Source organism: Equus quagga, chromosome 16 (assembly GCF_021613505.1).
Source record: "Equus quagga isolate Etosha38 chromosome 16, UCLA_HA_Equagga_1.0, whole genome shotgun sequence".
In the NCBI taxonomy this organism is placed as follows: domain Eukaryota; kingdom Metazoa; phylum Chordata; class Mammalia; order Perissodactyla; family Equidae; genus Equus; species Equus quagga.
Genome location: NC_060282.1, coordinates 64,457,663 through 64,480,945, shown reverse-complemented (window position 1 = coordinate 64,480,945; position 23,283 = coordinate 64,457,663). Strand labels below are relative to the sequence as shown.

Genomic DNA, 23,283 nt, shown 5'->3' with positions numbered 1-23,283 from the left:
TAAGAAGAAAACCCAATAAAAAGTGGGTAAAATATGTAAACAGATACTTCAACAAATAAAATATAAAAATGACTAAGAAGCACATGAAAAGATGCCAAACATCATTAGTCATCCAGAAAATGCAAATTAAAACTACAAGAAGATACCATATACATCCATTAGAATGGTTAAAATGTAAAAGATTGACATAATACTAAGTTCTGGCTAGGATGTGGAGTAACTAGAACGCTCTTACATGGCTGGTGGAAACACAAAATTGAATAGCCATTATGGAAAAGTTTGACAGTTTCTTATTAAGTTAACCAGAAACTTACCATACAATCCAGCAATTCTACTCCTAAATATTTACTCGAAAGAAATGAAAACAAACATCCACACAAAGACCTGTATGTGAATGTTTACAGCAGCTTTATTTACAACAGCCAAAACTGCTAATAACACAACCATCCATCAAGTGATGAATAAATTGTGATATATCCATAAAAGGGAATACTAGTCAGGAATAAAAAGAAATGAGCTACTGATACATGCAACAAAATGGATGAATCTCAAAAGCATTACGCTAAGTGAAAGAAGCCAGTCACAAAAGTCTGCATACTGTATATTTTAATTTAAACGACCTTCTAGAACTGGCAAAACTGTAATGACAAGCAAAACACCAGCTGAGATGTAAGGAGAGCATTAACAGCAAAGGCACATGAGGGAACTTCTGGAGTGGTAGAAATATTCTGTATGTTAATTATGGTAGTGGCTATACAATGCTACATAACTGTCAAAACCTACTGAACCTTATGTTTAAAATGGGTAAATTTTTAAAATCACGTCTCTTTCATCTCTTCATTTATCTAATATTCTGTGACTGCCTCTACTGTGTGCATTCGAAGTCTTTGCTCAACTGGGCAATGAGGTCTATAAGTACCTTTAGGTGGACTTCAGAGTTGAGCCATCATGGATTTTGTGGAGTGTATAGCATCTAAAGGGGTAATAGCAGCTGTGTAAATTCAGCTAAATGGGTGCCCAGGGAGGGATTTGGAAAACTGTTAGGGAAATGAGATTTATATAAGAGCTACAAGGCAAGAAATATATTTTGAGAAATGCAATGGGCCATCTATATTTCACTGAGAATCTATCATTATTATTCTGACTTAGAACGATTTGTGTCAGGCCTAAGTAACCCTCCCAATGAAAACATCCTGAAACAATTTATAAAATTCTTAGTACTACATTTTTCACTCTCCAATGTTGTGTAAATAGATGAATCTTTTCATTGAGTAGTTGCTTCATTTTCCCGGTGAGAAAACTGAGGCTCAAAGAAACCAAACGCCCAGAGGCAGAGGCAGAAGTGGCAGCACTGGCACCTAAGTCCTTTTTCCTAATTTCGTTGATCTTTCCAGAGCCCTGGGCCTTAGCAGACTTCCTACCCAACTTTTTGGTCTATTTTCGGGCTTGAAGAATGGAATGTGAAAAGTGGATAGTCTATTCTTGAAACAACAAGTGGCTATGATATGGTAAAGCTTTTAGGGTCTCTTACAATTACAACTTCATGCTCTGGTGAAATATATGAGCTTTGGTTCTTTATAGAGGCAGAAATTGCAGAAATTTTAATGCCAGACTCCCTATCTCCAAGGCAATTGGCTCTCATTGGGGCGTGTGTGTGTGGGAGGCGTTCTCTGACCTTGAGGCAGCCGCCTTGGTCCAGCTCAAGTATCAGCGAGAGCAGCTGCCAAATTAATCATCAAATAGGGAGACATTTCTCTGGAAATTCCTATTCCCTGAACAGCTACCATTAATTGGTCTGGACAAATTCTTCCACACAAGGCCACTAAGCCTCACTGGGAAGGGAGGAATGGGAACAGGGAGGGGCTTTCATTGTTGCTGCTCCCACTGGAAAAATCTAATTGCCCCATCTATTTCAATTGTTCATGGGGTTGTGGGGTCAGGGCAGTCCCTGTGTTGACATCCAGGTGTATTTGCATGTAAATAGTGTAGGAAGAGGAAGAACAGAGGATGGAAGCAGACTGGACCAGGAAATCGCCCCAATGAGGCACGCCCAGGAGACAAGGCTCACAGACACTGCTTACGAGGGCAGTTGACCTGTCAGACAGAGTCCACCTCCCCACCTTATTATTGCCCTGTCTTCTGAGGTCGTTGTGGTGTAATTTTTTCAAAATAAATTTGAAAATTAACACATGAAGTAGACCAAGTGTTATTTCTACTAAACTCTCTTTGCAATTGACTGAACATACAAAAGGCGTGGCCCAGGAGGATGGAAACTTACAGGACAATTTTGCAGCTAACGACCAGTTCACGTAGAAGGGCTTTGCACAATGTGACCTGTGACCTCTTTCACAGGGGTTTCCTGGAGGAATGGGGTGTGAAAGGGTTCAAAGTGTGTCCAGCAGGAGGATGAATGGAACCAGGGCCTTCTATGAGATCCAAATTTGCCATAGGGCTGAATCCAAACCTTGTTGAGAAATTATTTTTTCTTTGAGAATGAGGATGAGGAAGGCAGCAAGGCCCCTCTGATCCACAAAAAGCAGAATCCCCGTTCACCACTAGAGGAGACAGCTGACATCTGGTTTTCGCCAGTTTCTAATATATAATCTACCTACATGATTAGGTGAAGAGAGAAGGTACCCGATAAAGTAGAGATCATAATGGCATCAGAAATCACAGGCCGTAAAAGCAAGGGCAGGTTTCACTGTGTGAATGGCTATGAGGAAAGCACCTGGAAACATCTGCCTTCTCAAAAGACCTGCGGTTCTGCTGATGGGGGCTGAGGTGAGTTTACAGATCAGCAAGTGAGCCTGAGGTGCTTCGGAGTTTCCAAGGCAACCTCATTCCCTGATACGGAATCATCTAGTGAAGAGAAGTAAGACCACCAGTGAATCAAGGAGAACTTTTGTATCATATCCTAAGTGTTCACAGAAAGACTAATGATGAAGTGTGAAATTCCAACAAGCTAACATTGCATTGCACAAATATTAATCTTAGTGAGTTGGGTTCTGAGGTAGTGAAGGTGATCTGGGCCTGCAAACATTTCAGAGGCCAGGAATCTGATACTATGGTGAGGTCTCTACCCATCTGTCCATATCCCCTTTCAGGGATCAAAGAGAGGTACTCCGTCATGAACAGGTTTCCTTCTCCACATGAAAGGATCTCTCTCAAACACTGAGAACTACACAAGCAAGGGTCTTTGCAATACTGAATGTCAAATCATCCTACTCCACCCCGCCCCCACCTGCCTCACCCTCATCTCACCAGACAGCACGTGAATGTCAGTGGACATGACACGGGCTCTGTAGATGGCAGACAAGAAGCATGACTCTCCTCTGTAGCCTCAGAGAAGCAGTACAAGGATATGTGTTGACAAAGCCCCAAACCTGAATTCTCAGAATGTAAACTGACCTCTTCAGACAATTATTCAGATCCACAATTAGGATATTCCAATAAAGCACGGAGTTTTCTCTTTCTCCATTTGCCCCACTGAGTCCATGGTCACAACTTCCTCCCACCACTCTTCACCACAAATAATGACAGAAGGAGGAGTTATGCACCTGAGCAGACTATAAGGACACTTGGAACATTCTAGGGTGCACAGGTTTCTGGCTATTAGATATCAGGGGCAGGTCCTACTTATACATAGTTACAGACATGACAGGGACCCATGGAGATCCTATTGCCATTGCTGAGCAGACAGCTAATGAGACAGAAAGAAACTATGATGGGAGCTTCCAGAAGAGTCAATGTCAACCCAGGGAAAAGTCAATGAGCCAGAAATAGCTGAGGCCTTTCAGCACTAGTCACCCTGAACTGCTTCTGAGCTATAGGCGGTGAGCTGGAGCTCAGGTCTAACAGGGTCATTTACTCGAAAGTACATGGGGTTTGAATCTTTAAATATTATTAATTAAACTGATGATATTCAAAAAACTATTAAAGGAGTAAGATGTTATTTCCTAAGCAAAACTCATTACAGCCATCAAGAAAAAGCTTGACTATGAGAAATGTGTCTCAAAAAAATATGCTGTTTGTTGGCTTTGTGACTTTTCTTTGGTTCTGATTCTTATTGGTGGTAGATAAACATTGATCTTCCAGCTCTTTATTCATTCCGAACTCAGCTGGCTACAATCCCCTTGATGTTGCTGCACCCAGGGCCTCTCTCTCTCAGGGCCCTCCTTTCCTAGGAGAGACACTATAGAGTCTCTCAAAGAGAACTGAGAAGTTACCTAGTCCACGTGCCCACTAGTGTAAGAATTGCCTAGTATCCCCAACAGGAGTCATCTAGCCACCTCCTGGGCACCTCTGGTGTAAGCAGACGAAATGCTGCTACTTAATCTATGGAAACCCCACATATCCTGAACAAGGCCTTTGCTGCTCCTCACTCTACTTTAAGAGCAGTGAATCCTCACAGAATTATGGACACCTTTTGAAATCAGCCTCCCCAGTGGCTATTTTGAAGGGTCTACTCCTACTGGATTACTGAATAATTGCCCACTGAGTCACTCTTCTGAGTCAGGAGTCCCCTACATGCAGGATTAGATAACGGAGCAATTCTCCTCAGAAGGTGCCTTGAGGTGACTGCATGTAGGGAGCTTGAGGCCACGAGTATTGTCTAAGAATTTGGTGCTTTTCAGATGGCAAACCTCAAAGTTGGGGAGAAATTCATCTCTGGGCTTCCAGAAGAAGAGCATTATGGAAGAAACTACATGAGATGTTAGTCAAGGGAAAAGAAAATGTTTCCTACCCATTAAAGTAAAAATCAAGCACTGAATCTGACGCCAGATGTAGTGAAGTATAAGAAAAGCCAAAAGTGCTAGGCAGATTGCTAACTCCTGTGAGAAAACAAGAAGAAAGCTTCACTGATATTATCACAAATGACATTTTTCAGCATCATTTAGATGGACTTTTCATTTTGGTTTGGAGCCCTGTGACGTGCTCCTATGATGGGGTATTTCACTGCTGTTTTCAGAAAACAGCTCCTCCTCACGCAACTTCCACCAAATATGTAAGAATTTTCATAAGCTTTCTAGCAATAAAGTTCCCATAAAGTTTCTAGGAAACTTTCTAATCCATTTTTAACCTTAAAACTACCTCAAAAAGTTTCCTCACATCAAACATTTTTGTCATTTTTCATCTGTGAAAATAAATATATGGCACAAAAGCAGGCTACTTTTAATTTTCCAAAAATCATTTTCTTTTATTACCTTATGCAATTGACGTTCACTTAAGCAGATACAGTCAAGATAATAAGCAATTTTCTGATTTTTGAAAAAATGCCGTTTGTTGTTCAGAATCACCTGATGACCCAGGAGCACAGAACTAGAGAGTAATTCTCTGCCAGCCCTTTGTCTGGGCGACACTCACACCCACAGATCATTTAAGAATGCTCATAGGTATGGAGTAACCATGAACATTCTTCCTCGTGAAGAAATTGGGGAAGATTTCTTCTGTGGAATCTCTGAGTCATGCAAACATCTAACCCAGTGTTAGGAAGAAGATGTGGACTTCAAACTTTTATTATAAAACGAAAAAACAAATAGTAAGTGACCCTTTAAAAAAATGCCATGGAGGAAAACCTGTGCTTTTCTGCTCTCAGGAGCACATGCTCAGGAAGCACTGGTTTAATCCAGTCAAAAAAGACTATTTTTGTCTAGCCGTGGCCAGTACACCTCCAGAATCTATGAACCAGAGGTTATTTTCCAGAGCAGACTTAAAACTCAATTCAAAAGTGCTCCTTGGGGGTTGTTGGGAACCACACAAAAGAGTAGCCTTTGGAAGCCCAAGGAGGACACAGAAAAGGCCAAGCAAAGGCAAGTGGCCATTGCAAAGGAGGACCAGGACACCAGCCAGTCACTGCAGACAAAGCAGCTTCCAACGGCATGCCTAAGGGCCAAGCTTGCTTGCGCCCCCTCCCTCAGAAAGCCAGGTGTGAGTTCACCACGCACAAGCAGAGTGAAGTCGAATTTTTTTCTTTTTCCTTTTATATAAGGCTTAAAAAACAAGCCAAAATAAGGCTTAAACAACAAGGCAACATTGGGGGGTGAGGTGTTTCTGTTTTCTCCCAAGGCCACAGTTTCTCTCTGCCCCTTTGGAAGCCCTTCTTTCTTGCCGTGGCTCCAGCGGGAGCCTGGGCGGCAGGGGGAAGCATTCAGACACAAGAGCATCAACACTAACCTGAGAAGTAGCTGCAGGTGAACTAGTTTCCTTACCACTCACTGCTGCCCTCTCACTGGCTGCGGCTTCTGCCACTTCTGCTTTCTGCACATTCGAAGGCTCAGAACCTGGCGGCCCTACGTGCCCCAGACCTTCGCTCTCTGGGGTGGAAGGTGGGTTGGTGGCAGCTTTCCGGGTTTGGCCTTTATACCAACTAGGGTAAAACAAGGGATCCGCAGTGTCCGTTGCTGCAGGGGCTGGAGTTTTAGACTCTGTGGTCTGCTGAGAGCCAGTGGGCACAACCTCCCCCTTAATCAGGACAGATAAATTTAAAAGTAAAAAAAAAAGAAGAAGAAGAAGAAGAAAGCAGTTGATTTTAGTTCCCTTTGGGTTTGAAACTGTGACCTCTCTGCGCAGTGCCTGACGTAGTGCGTGTCTAGTCCGGCCCACCCTCCGCCAGCGCTAAGGGAGAGATGCTGACAGCAGCGCCCCCTGTCTTGGCATCTGCGTGTGCCCCTTCTTTTCTGGGCTTGTCTTTCACTAGATGGTAGCCTAGGCAGGCAGACAGCAGAAGCCTAAAATAAAGGTTGCTCATAAAAGATCAGATATAAGAGAAAGGTCAAACTATTGACCAGAATTAATTTTTGACATTATATGTGGACCCCCAAAACCTCTTTTCTAAAACCAAAAATTGGTCTTATTGACCAAATCCAAATCTCATTTAGTGATCACATCTCTTTCAATTTCAGGGCAATTGGTATACCCAGAATTTCAAGATCCTAGGAACTATAAATAGTTTCAGCCTGGTTTCCTATGGAGACAGAGAATAGATTATAATTCCATCTCAGAGGTCCCCTCTGAGGTTTCGTTTCTGTAGATAATTTCAATCCACTTTGAAAGCACGTGCAAAACCAGGGCTCCTTTTTGACAAGCCTGCATTGCCCACAAACTCAACAGGTTGGAAGCTGTCTGCTGAAGGTGTCATGGAGTCAGCACAAAGGTATGAAAATTGGACAGTGACATCTTAGAAACGTAAGGTCAGCCAACCAGGAATAGCATCTGGGATGAGCTAATTCCCTAAGAAATTTTTAAAACAATTCTGTCAACACATAATCTCATCAAATGACAGATACATAGAAAACCAGGCTTCATTTGTTTGCCCACTAAACGAAAGACAGTTGTATTTCAGCGTAAGTAACAGGGACACAAACTAGCATGGCTTCTCCATTTACTTGCTTTATTAGCTACAAAAAATTTAAAGACCTGAAAGTAAAATTATTTTTATTTCTTGCCCTATATTATTTCTCATCCTATACCCTATTCTGTATTCAGAACAGATACAATCCTCATGATATCAGCCCTCTATGAACTAACGTGTTGTGCACACACACAATTTCCAGACAAATTTGTCTCAGATTTGAGGGTGTTATTGCTGGGGAAATCCTGTTAAACTAAATCATGACAACCAGTTACGACAACAAACCTGCTGAATCACCTAGAGGACGTTTCTCCCTGACATTGTGACTGCCCTGAAACCTTTCTCTTCCACATCCAAATGTCTGGCACACAGTCATCTTTTTCTTAAGGTAGAATAAACTGTTTAGGCTGTTCAGCAAGGAGGTGCACCTGTGTGTCCTGTAGGAAGGAACTCAGGAACAGTTACCTGTGTCACCGGGGCCTCCACAGCAGGTGGCAGGGCTGGAGGTGGCTCTGGAGAGGAAACCGGAAGTGGCTCTGGGGCAGCCTGGAGCTCCGAGGCCAGCTGAGAGGGCTGCAAGCCTTTCCCCGGACTTTCATCTGCTCCTGACGACTCTGTTCCAACATTTTCTACCCTTTCCACCTCTACCACCTCTTCTCCTTCTCTTTCTCCCTCTCCTTCTTCTTCTTCTTCCTCTTCTTCTTCATCTTCTGGTAAGGTAATGTATTTTTAAAATCATTATAATTACCACTGCAGCCATGAAAACAATTAATGGCCAGTACTTATAGCCCAGGTTAAGGTCAGGGCTAGAGAAATCCTCTCCATCAGACTCTTGACGGTCGCCCAAGTACGCTGTGCTGGGGCCTGTGCTTCTAGTTAAATGTGGGCAGGACAAATGTAAAGGGGACCAAATCATCACTGTCCTTGCTCCCTCCCCGTACAGAGTGCAGTCCTCACCACCACCGTGAACCATCCATCCACCTCCCAGAGCCTGTTCACATTTTTATCATGCTCTGTCACATCTGCAAGCTCCTGGAGAGCTGGGATTGTCACTTATTTATCTCTGTCAAATTAAATGGAAATACAACTCTCCTCTATCTCAGAAAACATACAAAACCCTTGTCTTGTTTTAATTTCTTACCTCCTTTGTTCAGTGAATACCGACTTTTGCCACAATTAATGCCATGACTCTTTTCCTAACCCATGATCTTAATATTCCCTCAGGCAATATTGAGGACAGACAATATTAAGTAATTGTTTAAAAAAGATCCATCCTGAAGATTTGCTTCTAAAGTTACATCTGTGGACACTGATATATCTTCATGGCATTATTAGTGGTCCAGCTGAGGAGTCTCGTCATCTAGATAGGATAGGATGAATCAAGACAATCAAAGCTTTGGTCAGCTCCAAGGTTATTTTCCTCTTTTCAATTATTTCATCAGGATAAATTTCCAGGAGTGGGATTTCTGGGCCAAATGGTAGGGATGCATTTGTAACTCATGGAGTACATCTGGTCACATAGACTCAGTTTTATTTCCAGGTTGTGACTTATTCTGTGACTCATTATTGTTCTTGCCCTCTAAAGTTTGATTAAGTGGATGTGCTATAGTATCTATCCAAATGTCAGACATGTTTTATTTTTACCTCCTCTTTAACCTTGCACCGGATGACACTACATCATTGTGGCTAACACCTTGTGTAGGGTCGAAGTTGAGATGGCATCACTGCCATCAATGATTAAGTATTTGACTACTCAGAATCAAATGCTCAAGAATGGCATTGTAATAGGCACTAAATAAACACTGTTGATAAACTATATGTTTCTGTAATGACATAGAGCTTCACATTGGATTGTGATCCTTGTAAAATTGTCAAGATCCATTCTGGAGGTGATTCTGAATCCCCCTTTCCTCCCACTAAACCCTTGTGCAGCTTTCACACACCTGCAATTTTGGCCAAATGGTCACAAGAATAACAAACCTCTGTAAAAATCAATTTCGCGTATTATTTTTTCTTCTCTATTGAGGTTGACTGTGAAGTGGTTCATGTTCTCATAACCATGTTCTATTTTCTCCATCTGAAATGCCTTCGATGCTTCAGAAATTCTGCAACAAAGACAAGTTGCCACTTTCTGTCATTGTTTAAAGTCTGATAGCCTCGGGTAAAAATGAAAAGCATGCATTTTTCCATAAAATGAAAATTACTTACTTTTGTAATAGGGTTTTGGCATTCTGTGAAAGCAAACAAAAGACAGGCTTACTTAAATTCTTTTCATCAAGGATGGTATTGAGACTTAGTTCTTTCCTTTGCAGACTCTGAAAATCTCATAGCTTAGTTTCTAAATGCTGTAGACAACTGCTGTTTTATACCAGAACCCTCTATGTTTAAGCAATGTCATGGTCCCTTAAATATATGCTCATGAAATTTTTTAAACAGAGGGGGAAATAAGCACATAACAGGCTTATATTTTGGTTGGTAAAATAGATCCAAATGAGATGTACATAAAATAACAAAAATGTGATCACAACTAATTCTCCACCTTCTTGATTAGTTTCCTCTGGTACCAAAAGGAGACTAACCTGAAGAAACACGGCCATTTCCGGCTCATCCATGAACTGGATTCCTGACTCAACCAACTTTGATACATTCTCCAAATGCTCAGAATACTTTTTGATCAGAGCACGGACATGTTCCAATTTCTCTTCTTGGGTTCGGGTAATGACTCGGGTCATTTCATTCTTCCTCTCCTCCAGGATGCCATACAGGTAATCAAACTTCTCACAAAGTTCCTGCTTCTGTTTCCTGCAGCATTCCTGTTAGTTGGGTTAGCTAACGTTAGAAAGTGCTTGAAAGAGTATCTATTTGGAGAAATCACCTGGACATTTTTGGAGACAAGAAAATTGACCTACATAGGATATTTTTTTCCCCTTAATCTACCCCTTAGGTATCGATATCCACCGTGTGGATGCTTTGAAAATCCCATTTTTATAAAATTCGATACTTAGACGATCCAAAATCAAGCAAATTGGCTAAATGGATCAATGATTTTTCAATATTCTGTTTTTTTTATAAACGGGGAGTTTCATAGAAATTAGGACAGGTTTCGTTATATTGGCTATATAGCTTATAGGTTTATATTTTGCTTTGGAGTGAGCTTGTATGTATATGTGTGTGTGTGTATGTGTGTATAAGGAAAAAACTATGGTACTTCCTGTACCCTTCGGTCTCTCTCTGCTCTACCTCTACTGCTGCTGTTTGAGTTTTGTCCTCCATGTAGATTCTGAAGCTTCCCAATGGCCTCTGCATCTGGATTTCTCCCTGCAAGCCAACTCACACCCTACAGTCAAATTCATTTTCCTGGAGTGCAGTGCTTTTTCTCTGTTATCACTCCCTATTGCCCAAAGAATAACATTAAACCTCATAACTGGCTCTCAAGCCCATCCATGATCTGTTTCCAGCCCCCCATAATATTCTACCATTCTCCATCACATACCCTATGTCCAGCAAAAATGAACCACTCACTTTCTTTGCTCATGCTCTCCCTTCTATTTAGAATATTCTCCCCCGCAAACTCTAAGCAATCTTTAAGGCATTGTTGAAACACCACTTCTTCCATAAAGCTTTCCTTGATGTCTATGATTAAATGTCATCTTTTAGCCTCTGAAATCCCATAATAGTTACCATTTATGGTATACACCTGAATCCACAGGTCCTCTGTTTATCCAATACTGTCTAAGAGAGGAAATACTGGATCTGGTCTTTGATTCCTGGAGGAAAAACCCCTGTATGGGAAGTCAGGCTGGTGCGTGTGCACTGTGTGGCTGAAGCATCTCCAGTACTGTCCAGCTCCCTTTACTCTGAGTCCATGTTTAAATCACCACTAATTTTCCAGTTGGCCTGGTCATTAGCCTTTTGGGTTTCCAAGCTCCACTAAGCTTGGCGTGTGTGTATGCCAGTCTCCTTAGATCTGACCATCTCTGGGTCCAGGGCCTTTACAACTGAGAGCAGGTTTTGAGCCCTGATCGTCCAATTTAGCTCTCCCACCTGGTGGGGGCTTCTTGGGAATCCAGACAATTTATCTCTGACAAATCTGACCTTTGTATGACCCTTGTTACATTTTTTTTTTAATTTTAGGAAACATTGGTCTCTTTGATGTCATGTATCACTTTCTTCCTTTATAGGAGTTTCTTAAATATCTAAACTATTGTCTCTTTGAGGATAGAATCTGGGTCTGCCTAGGATACACATCACCTCGGACAACAGATGTTCAGTAAATACCGGTTGAATAGATTTTCCCCCCAATTTCTCTATTATTCTCAGAGTAAGGAAGAAAAAAGGATGATCTAAACCAAATTGTTGATCATGAAGATACTCCACAAATTTGCAAGAAATACATCCCTCACTCCAGTGCCTCCCTTGAAACACAGTCAATTCTCAACATATTTTCTAACCAATTAAACACATGAAGGACATCCAATGGTTCAAACCATTTTAATAGTAAATACTAGTTATTGCTGTCATTCACTCATTCATTGGTCCATTTAACAAGCAATTCTTAAGAATATCATTTGTGTCAAGCACTGTGCAAGACTCTGGGGACCCAACAATGAATTAAACATAGTTTCTGCTCTCAAAGAGCTCAAAGTTCACTGAATGAGAAAGACTATGGGCCAATAATGCAACATAACCTAGTAGGTTGAATAATTGAAATATGTTAGAGATTTATACCAGGTTTTATAGAAGCATAAAGTTGGGGACTTAACCCTTTGTGTGGGTGGGGGGCATTCGAGGGGAGCAGGTGGTTTCGCTCAGAACAAGCTTCTTAGAGGAAACGGTGCTGGAGTGTGGCCATAAAGGACGAGTAGCAGCAGAGGAGGTGCCGAAAGGGGATGAAAATGCATGGAGTCTCGGTAGTTTCAAGGAGAAGGACAAGGGCCCACACACCATGTCCAGACGTAGAAATTGCTGGGCTTGCCAAATTGCCATCCATTTCCAGGGCTTTAACTCGAGACTTGGACGATTACAAGGCCTAGGGATTGAAGCCTATTAGTATCTCCCAATCAAACTTCTCTTCACTGTATTACTTTCTGTTCTAAGCTTACAGACAACCATGTGCCCGCTGCATTCCTGACATATGCCTTTGTGTGATCATACTGGTTTCTAGATTATTTTATTAAAATGAATTGTGCACTTGAAGCATATTATAAAGAATATTTCATTATAAGAATATTACATTAAGATGTGATACTGGTAGAATGTCTTTATTTCATAAAAGTTTTCTTCTCTATAATTCAATATGTGTGAGAACATTCAAGTTCACAAAAGCCAAATTATTTGCAGTGAGACTGATGTGCAAGTGTGATGGCTAGATTATTCTTTCAAGTCAAATAAAGATTAGATCACATTTCGGCGAGATGAATTTTATTTAATGGTTTAAATAGAATCACTACTTCATTCTTACATTATTTTCAATTCCAAGTATTCTTTTATTTCTATTCTGGTTTTTTGATGATTCATATTATATTGAATTTTAATAAAACTTCTGTCATTTTAATAGCAACTCTCATTGGCTTATACTTTACAGTGTAGGAAATGCTATCCCATGCATAGCATATGCTTAGTTATTATTATTATTTGACCACGTACTGTGTAAAGTACTTATAATATTACCTGGCACACAGTAGGTACTATGTCAGTGTTTATTAAATTTAGATCCAATTTGCCTTAATTAGAATTATTCATCTGTGGAATTTTGAAGCTGCATGGACTATCAGAAGTAATCTAATCTGCTCCAAACCAATCATTTCACTCATGTGGAAAGAGAAACTCATCAGAGGGAAGTCACTTTTTCAAGCCTTCTGCCATATGTTGTTGGTGCCTGGCCTAGAGTCAAGATCTTTGAACTCCCGGATCATTGCTACTCCCACCATGCCCAACTGGGACATACTTTAAAGTAAGTTGAAAAAAAATTTATGTGAGGGGCTGGCATGATGGTATAGTGGTTATAGTGGCTTCAGCAGCCCAGGGTTCACAGGTTTGGATGCTGGGTATGGACCTACATACCACTCATCAAGCCATGCTGTGGTGGCATCCCATATACAAAATAGGGGAAGATGGGCAACAGATGTTAGCTCAGGGCCAATCTTCCTCACACACACACACACACACACAATTTTATATGAACTGCTTATGAACTGAATATGTACCCTTTAACAAATCTACTACACTCAAAGCAGCCTTTTAAAGGCAAGAAACCTCAGGTTGTTTCAGAATTACATTCATTAGTTCATCCTTTCAACAAGATTCACTAAGTGCTTACTATGTCCAGGCATTATGAGATCTAAAAACCTGCCATAATTTTCCACTGCTCAGGAGAATGGTAGAAAAATTACTATATTTTCTAATTTCTAACAAAAAAACCTCATTTCTTTTTTCTCTTGCTTAATGTGCTTTTAATATAATTCTATACAAAATATGGTAAGAGTTAGACAAATCTGTTTCTGAAATAGGAAAAATGCATGCTTCTTCCTTGGAATTATGAAGTCGGTACTTACAAACTTTTAGAAATTAACTCAAGTTCGGGTTAACATAATGTCAGATGCAAATAAGGAATTCTCCATGATATTGAAATTCTCCTATTTTTTCATAGTCTCTGAGGTAGAAGCAATGCAGGAGAGACTAACATGGGCACCCCTCGATCTTTCTTGGCTACGAGACCTTCAAAGTGCTGTGGAAGTCAGAGGATCCCCTCGCCCTCTCAGGTAATTAGGGAACAGGTATATGCTGTGAAAGAAAATAAAATGCTCTCCTAGGCCGCCTCACTACTGAGAGTGACGACTCTAAATGTCAGTACGCACTGTGCCTTTGTAACTGTGGATCTGAAACGCTTTCAACAGTGTCTTTCTAGTCACCTAAAAAATGGAACGGAAAAAACTGGACTTCTGCATTGTCAAAATGTCTGGAGACAGCACACTTTAAATGGCAACTGTCACTGGCAAAAGCATGAGAGCAACCATTTTTCTTTCCTCTCCACAAAAACTGCCTCACCTCAAAGATTTCTCCGTGATTTTAACATACGTTTGCACTTCTTCGGATAAAAAGGCTTCTATCTTTCAGCCCAGTTCAAGGCTGTATCCTTCCCTGCTCCCCCACTTCCCTGGATAGTAATTGAATCAGGATACGTAGTTTTTGAACTTTCAAATTTATCTTTTCAAATATTCTCCATTTTCTTCCTTTTGATGTCTGTGGTTCCTGTGTCCCCTGTGTGGTGTGTGAGTGTGTGTGTGCATACACGCTCATGTAAGCGTGTTTAGCAAGTGAAGTAACTTCCATTAGAGATGCTCCAGGTGTTGGCATCCAGGCATATTGTGATGCAAAGGCTCTGACTCAACATGACCTTCCTCCTGGGTCAGTCAGGACAGTCATATTTACTGGCTTCTTAGAAGAACCAAATAAAAGTTGTCTGTAATACTTTAGTGAAAATAAAATCCATTCCATCTCTAGGGAGAACCCAGTATGGATGCAATATACCAATCAGGGGTGATTTTATAAAAGGAAGACGGTTCTGCCTGTATTGAAATGCTAAAACAATGACAGGTAGAATGTTTGTTTATGACCACTGTCATAAGATCCAGATGAAAAGAAAAAATCGAGTATTATTTGGTTGTTTCCTTAGAAGTGAGTAGGTGACCTTTAATATTTAGTTAAAAACCATTATTTAGCTATTGCCTTCATAGAAATATTAAAATTGACAGACTAATTTTAGCCACTCTTATATTTTAGTGGCAACAAGATAAAATAAGATACATGACTACAAAGAGTACCTTTTCAGGGAAACAAATCAACACTAGATGATCTTATACTAAGCATGAGTAGATAGCCGGCTCAGCCAATAGCATCATCCCATCATATTTAATCGCTAAATTTTCAGTGGCTCACCTTTTTCCCAGGCGCTTATTACTCTCTGAAATGATCTTGTTTTGTTGTCTAACTACTTTACTAGAATAAAACCTTCCTGAGAGGGGCTGGCCCCGTGGCCGAGTGGTTAAGTTCCCGCGCTCCGCTGCAGGTGGCCCAGTGTTTCGTTGGTTCGAATCCTGGGCGTGGACATGGCACTGCTCGTCAAACCACGCTGAGGCAGCATCCCACATACCACACCTAGAAGGACCCACAACGAAGAATATACAACCATGTACGGGGGGGCTTTGGGGAGAAAAAGGAAAAAAAATTAAAATCTTTAAAAAAAAAAAACCTTCCTGAGAGCAGAACCTTCTCTGTTTAGCTCACCACTATTTCTCAGCATCATGTGTGCAGAAGATGGCATATAATGGGCACGTGAGAAATAGAGTTTGAATGATTGAATGAATGAAATATGATTTGTATCTAGGTATATTCAGCCCTACTGGAAAGTTTCTATTTTGTTTTGTTCCAAAGAAATAGGTATTTAAGTGGATACTCCAAGCCTCTGCTTCATTCAACTCTCAAAAGAAAACAGCAAAAAATAGCTATGCAACCTTAGGGAAGCCATTTAACCTCAGGACAGGTTTGCTTTTTCTTTCTTTCTTTCTTTTTTTTTTGGTGAGGAAGATTGGCCCTGAGCTAACACCTGTTGCCAATCTCCCTCTTTTTGCTTGAGGAAGATTGTCACTGAGTTAACATCTGTGGCAATCTTCCTCTATTTTCTGTGGGATGCCGCCACAGCATGGCTTGATGAGTGGTGCTAGGTCCACACTGGGATCCGAACCCGTGAACCCCAGGCTGCCGAAGGGGAGCGTGTGAACTTAAGCACTATGCCACCAGGCCAGCCCCTCAGGACAGTTCTTTTATCTGTATAAGAAGGGGTGGGATTAGATGATGGCTGAGGTCCCTTCTGACTCTACAGTTCCGAGACACTACAACTTCAGGTAAATGTGGAGATATTTTGAGTCTTCAGGCTCTAAAATGCCTCCTTCCACTCCTGGCAAGTTTCAGAGTAGTCACTCCAGCATTGAGACATAAATTACATGTCTTAGCCCTGTAACACCAGTCCCAGCTTGGGAATGTGCCACAGCCATGACAGGAAACACCTAAGACAATTGTGGCCACTGTTCTGACCATGTAAGGAGTGTGGCTCTGAGACCAAAATAGAGCTAAAGATAAGCTCCTAGCCCCACCACTTGTCACTGAGCAACTGTGGCTCTACTCGGCCCATTCATGTCTCCACCACATTCCTCCAACCTTTAAGACACACTTGCTTGGAGCTGCAGCTCTGGACCTGGGAGTGCCCACTCAGCTTCATTTGAAATACCATACTTCAAAATTCCCTCTGTTAAACCAAACAGGGTTTCCTTCCCCTCCCCCTCCCCCCCCAAAAGGGGGGTGAAAAGCAGATAGTAGATTAATAATACTAAAGAAAGAAGGATATTAAGGTAGGAAGATTTTCCTCTGGAAATCACATACAGGCCCAAATAAAGCCCTTGGGAGAAGTCCCATGAGTGAGACCAGGATGAGAACCCAGGTCTCTGCTGGGCTGCTCAAGAAAAGGGAGAGAGAATTAGAAAAATGCCATCTGTCCAGGCACACAGGCTCGAGTTCAGCCCCTGTCCCACTAGCCTGGCACCTTCAAGTAGTGCTCAGTGGGACAACTCTGCTCGGTGGTCATGGATCTCGGGACTCCCAAACTCATGCGTTTTTCTACCATTCATGTTGCCGCCCACTTCAGGTTAGAATAATTATGTTAATTTATGGGATTTCTGGTGCTTACTCCTGGGGTTCTTGGCCTGAGGGATTGTCTGGGCTAGTCCAGATCATTTAGAAGCTCCTAGAGTGAACCCTCTGAAGACTGAGGGCCAGGTGAGCCCACCCTGACTTGAGTCCCACAGCTCAGTAAAAGCCACGAGACCAGGGCAAGCTGAGCAGCTGTTTAATTCACTCCCATGTGCTGTGAATGGTCAGCATGTTTCCCGGAAGAGGCGCAGCCTCCCTGCTTGCCAGTATTTCGAGTTACCACAAAGCCCCTTAGATAAACAATAGAGCTAACATCTACTTTCACTCATTTTCAATCTTTTCCACTGCAGGGAGTTGCTGAGCCCTGCCATCGTAATTGACCAAGACCCTGATAGTCTTATTCTGACACTATTTAACGATGCTCCAGTGGTGCAAGTGATCATTAGCATCATTAGAATGAGTGTGATCTTTTCAAGCTGACTGTGAGGATGATATGAGGTGACGCTTACTGAGCTCCTGGCAGGTGCCTCTTACCCCAACTTAGTCACCATAACAACACTGTTAAGAAGCTGTTATTAACCCCACCGTACTATTGAGGAAGTTGAGGAACAGAGAGCTTAAGTAACTTGGCCAAGGTCGTATAATTAAGGGGCAGAGCTAAAGTTCAAACTCTGAAATCTGTTCTTTTAACCATACGTTCTATTGCCTTAAAAATTCTGGCTTGCTTATGAAAATGCTTCTTATTATATTCATACTTCCTATTTGTAACTGTATGGACAATGTCTCAAGGCTGTTCGGGTAAAATTAGTTTTGGAAATATAGTGGATTTGTTCTCATTGTGAAATCATTGGAGGATTTTTTTAAAGTTGTCATTTTTCAGATATTCAAAATGCTTGAGATCAAATATTTATTATTCAACTTGTAGTTGTTTCCCCTAGACAGGCATCCATACGAAACAGGATTATTTCTAGGCCTGCCTGCCTGCTGCCTTGCGAGGGCTGTGTTAATAGCCTGCTCTCTTGGGTATCCGGTGCTGTAGGATAAGTGCTGTTTATAAAGACTACGAGAGGGAGGTTATGTTTTCTAGGGATGAGGGATGAAAGTCAAGCACATTTTTCTGGAAGCAGAGAGCTCCCAAAGCAGTGCACTCCTCCACTCCCACCAGCAGCCACTCTACTCAGTCCCAGTTCATCCCAGAAGTTCTCCGGGCCTGGAAAGACCATGCTGGGCTCATCTGGAACAGCCCAGAAGCCCTCCAGCAACCTGCAATCCAGAGCTCTGGGAACATCTCAGGCTGAGCCACATTCATCCAGGAGGGCTAGAAAGACCCACAGCTCCTTCACCCACCATCAGCCCACAGCAACGAGGGAAAATGCCACTCCCCTTTGACACCGTCCAGACTGCCCTGTTGTGACTGTAATCCTTCTCAAAGGCACTCTCATCATCACTGTAAACTCATATCAACTGCACACGTTATTTTTAAAGGATAACAAGGAGCCCGCAGTGCGACTGACCTAAGCTTAGCAGCTCTCCACGGCTGATCCAGGGCCAGGTGTCTGCCCAGCCAGCCCTGCAAGACATTACATGATTAGGGACAGAATTAGACATGCAAGGAACCGGCACTACTACCAGAGGGCGGGTGTCAGGGTTCCAAGTGGGGAGAGGCTAGGTAACTGGGAAGGACAGTGCCCACCCTAGGGACTACACCATTTCCATGTCCCTAAGGGGTTCTACACCAATCAGAAGGGAGGATTCTTTAACAACAGCTCCCCACCCCGTGGCCGGGAACCACCAATGGCTTCTCAGAAAATGTTTCCAGGCAGGTGGTGAGCAAAGCCAGAAAGGAAAACAACAACCCCGGGGGCCCAGGAGACACAGGAGCTCGTGATTCTGACCCTGGTGCAGAATTCACCTGCTTGGCAAGGTAGGACCATCTCACTCTGAGCCCAGGACCCAGTGTGCTTCTCGATGCGTTGCCTCGCAGGCTGGCGCCAAGTGAGCCTCTGGAGTTTTGCCCACTGCTCTGGGCCTGGCTCTACCAGCGACCACCTTAGTGAGGACAGGTGTACGGTGTGGCCATTTGTGGCAATGTCTCTGTCCTTGGGGCCTCTTCAAATGGAGGATATTTGCACTGAGTAGGAATCATCAAATCAGAGACCTCCGTGGGCTCTGAGCCAATCCCTACATTTCCAGACGAGCCACCTAACACTGGTATGAAAGAGCCGTGCTTATCTGAGCCATATTCATTCATTCATTCATTCTTGATTTATTTTACTGGTTATTAAAAATGTCAGGCTCACTTTCGAAAAATGTGAAATACAGGAATACATCAGGAAGGCCTTGAAAATCACCTGTAGTCCCCCATTCACTGCTTGTAACCTAACCTTTTGGTTTTGGGCATTGTCCCTGCTATGAATGTATTTGGGGGTCATTTATGAAAATGGACTTTCTATACTGTTTATATACTGCTTTTTCATCTTATTTCCTGAAGGTAAAATCCCAGAAGCGAAATAAACCGGTAAAAGGGACGGACACCTTTAAGGCTCGTGCCGATTTGCAGTCTCGTCTTGAAGGCTTGCGGGGGACAATCACACACCCTCCTCTAGCAACCTCTGAAAACGCTGGTAAACAAGTGTGTCATGTTTGGCGAAAGTTTGTGTCAGGAATAATAGGGGTAATAATCCTGACCTTCACTGCCAGGGAGTCCTTCCCGGCATCTGCACTGAATGCCTTCTGCTGACTTAACTTCAAACCTGTTCCTTCTTGTCTTGTTGTCAGTGAAAGAAAAAACAGCTGCTTCCTGCCTGTTGCACGCCTGACCTCCTCTAGGAAGAAGACTGGTTGTCAAACCTCTCCTCGCCCTCCCGGTGTCCTCTGATGCTGGGGAAGGGAGCCCAAGTAGTCTGCATTTGCTCGAGGCCAAATGGGACCCACAGGACTTTTCTTCTGCTTGTGTTCTCCAGCCTCAACGTCCCCGACAGCAAGCCTGCTCCCCTGACAGAGGTCTCTGATGAGGGCCTGACCAGAGACGAGTATAGAGATTACTTCACTCGCCCACAAACAACACACTCCTATTAATACACGCCAGACTCAGCACATCCTGCACGGGAGTGCTGATTCATGGCTTACTGATTAAGCTGTATTTGGCCTTTACTGTAAATAAGTAAAAAGAAGAAAGTCTATATTATCCACTTTGGAATCTCTTTGGGCTCTTCACCAAGAGAAAACTTTCCTTCTATAAATGGATCCCACACTTATCGTGGATCTTTTCAGGAATATGAGTCTGGGGAAGAAAGGAGATGGATTTCAGTGACGTGTAAATCTAAACTCGGGTGAATATGGTCAGTGTCTTGAAGTCATCGTCTAGGAACTAGCTTTTGGCTTTTGATAGAATCTGCCTTTCTAGTGATAAAATAATAAGGTTAGGACATTTATCGGGCACTCACTAATGCGAGGCACCATGCTGAGCATTTTGCTGATGCTTATTTAATTCCTCACAGTAACTCTACAAACTGGGTACTACGATTGCCCCATCTTTACAGAGAGGAGAGCTGAGGGGTTGAATGTACACGTGAATGTAGCTTAAAAACATAACACTTACTTTAGAGAAAGTAAGAAGCAGAATGAGAAATATAGCACAATACCATTTATAAAGTTAAAAGACATGCATATAAAACAATACACATTTTATAAGAATACGGGTAAATGGAACATGAAACATTTTAGAGTGGCTATTTACAGAGAACAGGAGTGGGAAATGGGGATAAAAGGAAATAAATAGATAACAAGAGGGGCCTTGCCCACGGCAATGAGGACAATATGCCATGAACTGAGCAGGAAGTGCTTCAACGCTCTGCACCTGAGGTCCAAGTCAAAAAACAGCCCCAAAGCTTAGAGCAGCGGGGGAGTAATAAACTGCTCCAGGCTACAGAGCCAAGGACCAGGACTCAACCCCAGATGTCTCGCGCCTGTCCCCTCTGTAGCATGGCTCAACTAGTCTGTGAATCTTCAATTCTTGAAAAGATGTCTGCCACACAGCCAAATCTCTTTAGGCTTCAGCATTTACACAGTTTATATTTAATGTTGAGAAAAAGTGGATTCACGATATTTCTTAAACGCTAAACCTAAGTGTGAGCTAACCAGCCAGTCATTTGTCCATCAAGTTTTTATTGAGTGATTATTATAAGTCAGGCACTGGGTCAGGCAGAGGGCAAACAGAGATGAAGGAGCCGGAACTCTGGCCTCAATGAGTGCCCGGCTACTGAACCCTTGTCTCCCGACAGTCAGGCAGGTCTTTCTCTTCCTGCTGGCCTCTTTGCAGCCCCGCTGTTAGGACAGATACACGGCTCAAATTTGCACATGACTTTCTAAGACACTAACTAGCATTTCTTAAGATTGTTTGGATTTCCACAAAGAAATTGAGCTGTGAGGGACAACATTCATTTTCGTTACTGAGAATTGATTTTTCTTGCAGATAATCTTTCAAAATGGGTTGACCAAGACAGAATAACCCAGGTAAAAACCACTCTAGTAAATGTGGTAAAATCTGCCTTGTTGACTCATCTGGTAATTTCTCGTCCTGTACCAGGAGATAAATATTTTAGAGACATATCAAGAAGAGGTCATTCTATAAGGAAGGAACGGGGATTTCTGGTGTGCTGTTGAGGAAGCCACAGAACCCCAGGATTTCAGGCTCCCCTGGAGTCACTCGACTTACCTCAATGGTTTTACAGGTGTCCTCCAACTGGCTGATCACTCCCTGGACTCGGTCATTGCTTCCCACAAGGACAGCAATGCCATCACTGAGCTCGGACTGATGAAGAGAAAAGAGGGATGCAAGAGCTTAGGGGTTTTCTAGTCAGCACCGAGTGTGGATTAGGTGAAATAGCGTCCTCGTGTGTTCTTAATCTAGGGTCCGTGGAACCCCTAAGGAGTAACAGTGAGGCCTGGGAGGCCTGTGAACCTCCTGAGCTTGTAAATAAAAGTCTGTATGGATGTGTATATAAATGCATTTGTCTGGTAAGAGGTTTCATAGTTTTCATCAAATTCTTAATGGAAATGTGGCTCTACTATAAACATTAGGAATGCTGAATTATAGGCCATAGATAGAGAATAGCATATTCATGCTAAAGAATTCCAAGTATTGTTTATAAATGGAATGGAGTCCAATATGTGATATCAGGAACCCAAAATGAATTATTTGCCTAGTGCAGCTCAAGATCAGTTTTACTAGGAAATATATATAGTAAATACTCATCCATTTATTCACTCATTCAACTTATTTATTATGCACCTTCGATGACCTAGATGCACGCAAATACTCACATACTACACCAAGTCATTACAAACTTGAAACTGGTTCTAGGGGAAACATTCCAACTTGAAATTCCTCTCAGACTCTTTTGACTCCAAGAGTCCATTGCTTATACTCACTCCCTTGCCAAGGTCAGCCTAGGGAGCGCCAGGGGGCACTAATGGGGACTCAGGAGGCCTGCATGCTTGGTCCATCTCTGCCTTATCTTCTCTATGATGGTGGGCAAAACAAGTAATCAGTTGGACCCTAATTTTCTCACATATAAAAGTGAGGAGATGGGACTAGAACAGTGATTGTAAAACATTCTAAAGCTGCAGAACGCTTTCTTTAAATGGAGGCTAGTACAGAATCCCAGTGGGTAAAAGTGAAGCTGCTCTGGCCAAACAGGAGCAGGGTGGAAATCCTGCCAGTCTGTGCTCTGTCCACCGCACGTGAGTCCCCAGGGCTCTGAGGGAAATAGTGTGAAACTGGTACTATTCAGTTCTAATAGGCTACGACTTAGGGGACGGGAGGAAGGAAAAGGGGGAATAAACCATAAGTGGACGGAAAAATAAATAAATGTTATAGATATCTTGCTAAATCCTGCTTCTTTACCAATTAGTATTCACTGGTTGTAAGCGGAGCTGCCCAAAAGTTTGGCTTCCAAATTTAATTCCAACTCTGATCCTCACAGTAAACCACTGACCACACGTAGACTCTATGATTCTAACAGAAAGGAGCTGAGAGGTGCTGCTACTCACGTTCCAGGTGCCTCGAGTGGCTGCATCTCTGAACACACAACCACATGTCTGCTTGCATCAAATAGATAAGTTCCTACTTACCCACAGGTGAAACCAGGTTAGCAGGTTAGTGATAAGCTAGGGGATATGCTGTATTTGGTCAGAATGAGGCGGCTGAGGCTGGGGCCCTGGAG

General features: G+C 42.5%; 1 protein-coding gene across 9 annotated transcripts in view; it reads right to left on the bottom strand.

Moving 5' to 3' along the window:
• The window catches only part of TRIM55 (tripartite motif containing 55), a 45,126-nt gene that overhangs the window by 13,915 nt on the left and 7,928 nt on the right, over positions 1-23,283 (bottom strand). For 5 of the 9 annotated variants that reach the window (XR_006885684.1, XM_046642683.1, XM_046642681.1 and 2 more), the window contains exons 4-10: positions 21,774-21,869; positions 9,931-10,164; positions 9,560-9,582; positions 9,332-9,456; positions 7,817-8,061; positions 6,175-6,462; positions 4,745-4,832 (exon numbers count right to left, since the gene is read on the bottom strand). Coding sequence is in view for 8 of the 9 variants with exons in the window: in XM_046642683.1 (XP_046498639.1) it covers positions 4,745-4,832; positions 6,175-6,462; positions 7,817-8,061; positions 9,332-9,456; positions 9,560-9,582; positions 9,931-10,164; positions 21,774-21,869 (1,099 nt within the window). In the remaining variant the exon portion in view is untranslated. The remainder of the gene's footprint in view (positions 1-4,744; positions 4,833-6,174; positions 6,463-7,816; positions 8,062-9,331; positions 9,457-9,559; positions 9,583-9,930; positions 10,165-21,773; positions 21,870-23,283) is intronic. The other 4 variants (XM_046642682.1, XM_046642684.1, XM_046642685.1 and 1 more) reach the window with 3 other exon arrangements.